Source organism: Cariama cristata, unplaced genomic scaffold (genome assembly GCF_000690535.1).
Source record: "Cariama cristata isolate BGI_N322 unplaced genomic scaffold, ASM69053v1 scaffold1336, whole genome shotgun sequence".
NCBI classification, from domain to species: Eukaryota; Metazoa; Chordata; class Aves; order Cariamiformes; family Cariamidae; genus Cariama; species Cariama cristata.
Genome location: NW_009620138.1, coordinates 12,783 through 18,638, shown reverse-complemented (window position 1 = coordinate 18,638; position 5,856 = coordinate 12,783). Strand labels below are relative to the sequence as shown.

Below are 5,856 nucleotides of genomic sequence, written 5' to 3'. Positions count from 1 at the left end.
CCACGGCCGGCCCCCCACAATAAAAGCCCTGTGAAGACCCCCAGGCGTGGTGCTGCGTGGTGTCTGCCCCAAACCATCCCTGTTCACCTCAGAACGGTGCTGCCCAGAGGCATTTGCCAGCAGTCCAGCTGCTCCGAATCACAGAAAAGGGGCATGGTTTTATTTTCTCAAGATAAAACATATCAACCAAGTTTCTGAAGCATCTTTTAATCAGAGATAAGAGTAAACAATGGTATAAAATGGTAACAACTCAAGAAATTTCCAAAATTCTGCTCATGATTGACACACAGGTCTTCCATTGCCCCCAAGTACCATTGAGTAAAAAAAAAAAAAAAAAAAAAAAATAAAAAGCGAAGCCTATGGTGTGGCTGCCTTTCCAGCCCCATGATTCCTCCACAGAGTTGCAAAATCAGAGCAGCAACATTCACTTTGTCTTGGAGTACAGACAAGCAGGACCAAAACATCTTATTTTGTGGAAAGTAAAACACAGCCCACCAGTACTGGTCCACCCTCAAGTCCTAGCTTAGCCAACTGTATCCAGTAGGTCTAGAAAAGTCTTCAAAACCACAGCTTGCAACAGAAGAAATTTTAAAAGGTATGTATTGTGATAGTTGTCTCAGGGGCAATAAACAACCCCCCTCCCCCATTTCAGAAGGCTGTAGTCAAGACTTCAGAGGGGTTTGCAGCACCAAAGTAGGCAGCAAACGCTGGCCTGGTCCCTCGTGACAGCAGAAATAGAAGCTATACCCTCCTTAGCATATAGCACCCCGATGGCCAGTTAGCAATGTTTCTGTTGTAGCACGGTCCAATTCAAAGCTTGGCTGTAGCCCAGAGTGCTCACAGCAGGACTGAGAAAAAGAGTCTCTGCTACAGCCAGGGTAGCTTGGATGTGGAACCACGCGACCCTGCATTCTCCATGCTCTTATGTGGCTTCTGGAGTGCATCAAGGAGATATGCTGAACCTGCACTGGAGCGAACCGTCACTGAAATGGCACCATAACCCTCCTGTGGTCAGCAGCCAGCCTAGTCCAAACTTGTTCCGCCTTGAGTTGATCTGAGTAAAAAACAGTTTCTCACAAAGACACCTCTGCAAATGTCGATGGGACTAAGATTTACGTACAAAATGGCTTAAAGTGAAATCTGCAGCTTTGTTTTTGCCCTAGTCATTGGCTTTATCCCTTCTGTTGTGCAAAGCCTCTGACTGGTCTGGATTGTGCCCATTTCAGATTTGCTGGAGGTTTCTGGGGAAGGGGTATCTTGATTAAAGATCACTTGGGAATGTGGAGCTCAACACATCTAGATATTTAAAGATAAGTTCGTGTTTGCTCAAGGCCAACCCACAGCCTTACTCCTCTTCTGTCCACTGGCCACTAGCCACGTGGCCATTGATGCGGTTGGAGCCGTTACTCGAAGTGCTGAAAACTCCTTTTGTGTTGTTGGAAGTCACATCCTCCTCTTCAGAGCTGCTCTCTACATCACTGCGGTCATCTTTTGATACCTAAACATTTCAAATGAAATTTGGTAGTGGAAAGGGGAGAAAGGAAGTTAAAAAAATTCACAGAGAATGGTAGTTAGAAGGTTGTGTCCATGTGATTTACCAGCTTCAGTCAGTTACATTTACCTTCTACATTTGATCCTGAATTACTTCAAACTCACAAGGAGAAACCTGTCATCACATACAGAATGCAACACACAGACATTGAAAATGACAGTTTGGAAATACGAGTTCCATTTTCCAAATATTCTGTACACCTGTGAAAGCACTACACTTTTTTTTTTTCCCCTGCTCTCACCAGATCAGAGGACACTGTAGATCTTTGGTTGTTCTTGTCTTCCAAGAATTGCATTCTAGATTGGCTTTGGAAAGGCCACTTTTCTAAACAACACATTTGTTTTGAATCAAAAAACTTCTCATACCATAATCATCAGTGGGTATGATGACCAAAACCCATGCATATCTCAGTTTTAGAGAGAACATTTAGTCCTACAGGGAGCAGCTTTGATATTTTAAAAATTAACCAGCTATATTTATCACATTACTGTTTGCAGAAAGTCCCTCCCATTTCCACAGCTTGTAGTTCATACATTGAGAACTCATTTACGAGCAAAAGCCCGTTTGGACAGTGGGCTGTAGAACAAAGACAACTATCGAACCCAGCAAATGCCCACTCAGGAACAGCAGGAGCATCTCAGCCCGAAGATGTAGATCTGCTTTACAGAGTTATGCCTTTAGTCGAAAGACTGACTGCAAATCCATCTGAATTTGGTTTGTATGTGGGATTTTGAGCCTTTCGACGCAGACCCAGGCACGCTTTGCTGCTCGGAGTGCCGCGGGAGGGCCCTGTACCAGCACCGCAGAGCCAACCCCACCAGAAGGTGAAGGGATGAGATCACAGGCCCGGCCCTAACTGCCAACAAGCACCTTGGTTGGTGGCGGGGTGCCAGAGCCATAAACTCAACAGTGCCGAGCAGTGACTGCGTGAACAGCCCGTGCTTTGCATACCCCAAGGCAGGCGCTCCACGCTTCTGCCTCTGCAACCAACAGCCCTCATTTACTTCACGTGCAAGCGCTTTGTGGCTAGCACCTTTCCAAGGACTTCAGCATTTCATTCTCCTCTGCTTGCTTTGAGTCAGGGTTAAGGCTTTTGAACGCACCAGGCAGGAAGTTTTTGAACTCGAGAGAAGATCTGGCAGAAAGCCAGGTAAAGTTAATGATCTCCAGGATTGGTTTTGTCAGGCCTGTTGGATGTACTGGCTTCTATCTGTTGCCAGAACTTTTGATATCTTTCCCCACTCTCCTGCTATGTTGGAAGTTCAAAGGGTCACTGGAAGGAAGCAGAAATCCCTTGAAATTTTTCCCATTATTTGGGGGACAACTGACTGTTCTACTCCTCCTCACAAAAAGCACTGCATTTCTCCTGTCCTCTTCCACTCAGCACAGTGTTAATGAGCACTAAAGACAGATATCAGAGTCTCTGTGGGCGTATAAAAGCACAAAGGTGAAGGTCATGCAGCCAGCTGACAGCAGATAAGAACAAACCCCAGGACACTGCTTTGACCTTTGGAAAAACCTGCATTTTAGCATACTGTCAGAACCAGCACTAACAACCAGGGAGAGAAACATTTTACAAGAAAGCACCAGCCATCGAAAGCCCCAAGACCATAGCTTTGCTTTTGTCTTAGCCTTGAAACAGACACAGATGTGTTTCAGTGAATAAACAGAAGCACAGACCACACTTACAGGCAAAAGATGAAACTGTCCAGCTCCAATCTGGCACAGAGAAAAGGAGAAAAGAATGAAGAAGACAGAGCTTAGAGTCCTTTCTCTGGCTAGGTCACCTGGACAGGAGAGAATGAAGGAAAGGCAAAAGATGTAGACGTCAGGATTCAGAAACAGCTGCACCGACAGAAAATAAGACATAGTAGCAGCTGTGGGGAACAGATGAAAAGATCACGTGCATACTCTGAAACATGCTTTCCCCTGACAATCACTGCCACAGACAACTATGATATAAATATTTTTCAAGGTTACATTCCACATGTAGGGGCAGCTAAGAAGTCAAACACAAAATAAAGTAGAGCCATGAGAAATTCAGATCAGGATACCAAATATCTGATTTTAAAAAAGCATTTGTGCTATGAAATCGGCTGTTGCTCTCTGGTAGCTGCAAAGGAAGTGGCTTCTCTTGATGGGTAGGCTGGGTGTCAAATTAGTTCCTAGACTAGCTTGCCCTGTCTCAAACTGCTTCAGTTGAACTATACCTTTTTGCTTGGCAACTGAGGTTGCAGCCAAAAGTCATCATTGTTTACTCTTAGGGCAGTATCCATTGCTAACCAGCTGCTGTAGTTTCACCCTCCCTCTCCCTAAGACTCCCAAAACAAATTAAAATTAGAATACTCAGGACTGAAGCTAGACTGCACCCCATTAGCCCAGTGACAACCAGCAAACTCCACTGCATTTCTGATAACCCTTTCTCCTCTGCATGCTGCAGCTCGATGCCTGACCTGCACTGGCAGCCAGAAGCCTGTGTTAGTGCTAACAAGATGCATAACGCTCATCACATGCCAAGAACCATCTGAAGTTGGAAAACATTGTATGAGATTGTTCAAAATGGAGCCTACTACCACCTTAAACTCCAAAGTATCTAACAAGTCTGTCATCATCACTGTTATTACAACATCTGAATGTACTGGGAAAATGGTGTTATTTCCCTGCACAACCAGAACAGAGAGGAAAGCATCCCTGCCCTTGTACATACCTGGCAACTCAAGGCTGCAGAGCAACCAAGGGAAAAAAAAAAAAAACAACACAACAAACCTACCATTCTACAAAGCACTCCCGATGCAAGTCCCTCGATAACTAGTACCATCCCTCGCTGAAGGGCCCACTTTCTCATGACTTAATAGGACTTGTAGGAAAGAGGACCCAAAACAGCCACCAGCAATCTTACCTTTCCCCGCACGAGGGCCTTGTAGGCAGTGCGAATGATGAGATAAGACCAGATGATATGCAAGATCTGCAAGGTTATCAAAAGCCCATTGAATAGCCACCATGAAGGATAAGGACCAATCAACTCCCAGCTTTCAAACAGGGTTGTATTCAAAATCCTAAAAGAGATCCAGAAACACATTACAGATCGGCTGTGCTGGTAACATGACTTCCAGCTCTAAATGAAGATGATTGGCCAGATGCACAACAGTTTATATCTCATTTAAACATCTGTAGCTCTGCTCCTGTCACAGCAGCGATGCAGCTAGTCTCTTGCCAGAGTTAGGAGACAGGCTAAAGCTAATTAGAAACACTTGAACTGAGCAACAAACAGAAAAAGATGTGAACATTCTGCAATTTGGTTACACATACGGATCTGCTGCCAATTTCCTTCTCAAAAGCATGAGCATTTATAACAACTTTACAGGAAGTGATGTCAAGCTGCACTGGTCATCAAAACAACTGTTAACACATTCATACTTGGGCAGTTTTCACCCATATTTAAAGATCAGGAAGGAATTTTGTTCCCAGCAGGCCTCCCTCCCTGTGCGCTATTCTTTCCCCTCAGATTTTTATAGATTCCTCCTGCCAAGCTGGAGGACTGGAAACTGCTTTATGGACAAAGCTTTGTGCTTTCTTTCGTTAGTGTTTTGCTGTTCTTGTCGCTGGGAGTTATTGCCAGTACTTAAGTCATTTAATAAACACTTTAGATTTTATGAAGTAGAGGGGTATGGAGAGACCTTTAAAGACGTCATTATTTTCACATAGCTTTTAACATTTCGCAAGAAGAGAAAAACAGGCCTTTCAAAGAATAACCCAAGTCCCCCAAAATGCAGCTACAGAAACAGAAACATCTAACTCCTAGCCAGTTTATGGATAAATAAATACAATTCCAGAGATCTGTTGATGTTTTATACTACCAATTAGGGAAGGGAATATATGTGAAGTGAAATAGCATAAGGTCTGCAATACCGCTCCAAGCTTGCCAGATTTCTCTACAACATTACAGCCAGTGGAAAATATAGTAAAGATTTGCAGGACTGCTGAGCAATAGCATGATGCAAGCGCATCACCTCATGACAGACAACAGCTATAAAACCAATGACAACTATCTCATCTGTCACTGGAAGGAGCCTATGAAGACATAAGGATTAAAGCTCTTCCTTATCCAGACCCCTTTGATGCATTTACTAGAAAACAAGCAAGACCATTAACTTCAAACCTGATACCAAAGTATTGTTTTTGCCTACCATCAAGGCACCCAAAAAGAATGGGAATGCAAGCTCTCCATTGCCTAGGAAATAAATATATGCAGTAAACCCAAAATAAACTGAGTAATAATCAGATGTAACCAAATTTTCACCACA

At 43.8% G+C, this 5,856-nt stretch overlaps 1 protein-coding gene across 1 annotated transcript in view; it reads right to left on the bottom strand.

Annotated features, from left to right (window-relative positions):
- Positions 1-1,008: 1,008 nt before the first annotated feature.
- Positions 1,009-5,856, bottom strand: part of CERS5 (ceramide synthase 5) — a gene marked incomplete at its 5' end in the record, with an annotated part of 12,278 nt that continues 7,430 nt past the window's right edge. The window contains 2 exons of the mRNA XM_009701487.1: positions 1,009-1,498; positions 4,452-4,608. Of these exons, the coding sequence (XP_009699789.1) occupies positions 1,346-1,498; positions 4,452-4,608 (310 nt within the window). The remainder of the gene's footprint in view (positions 1,499-4,451; positions 4,609-5,856) is intronic.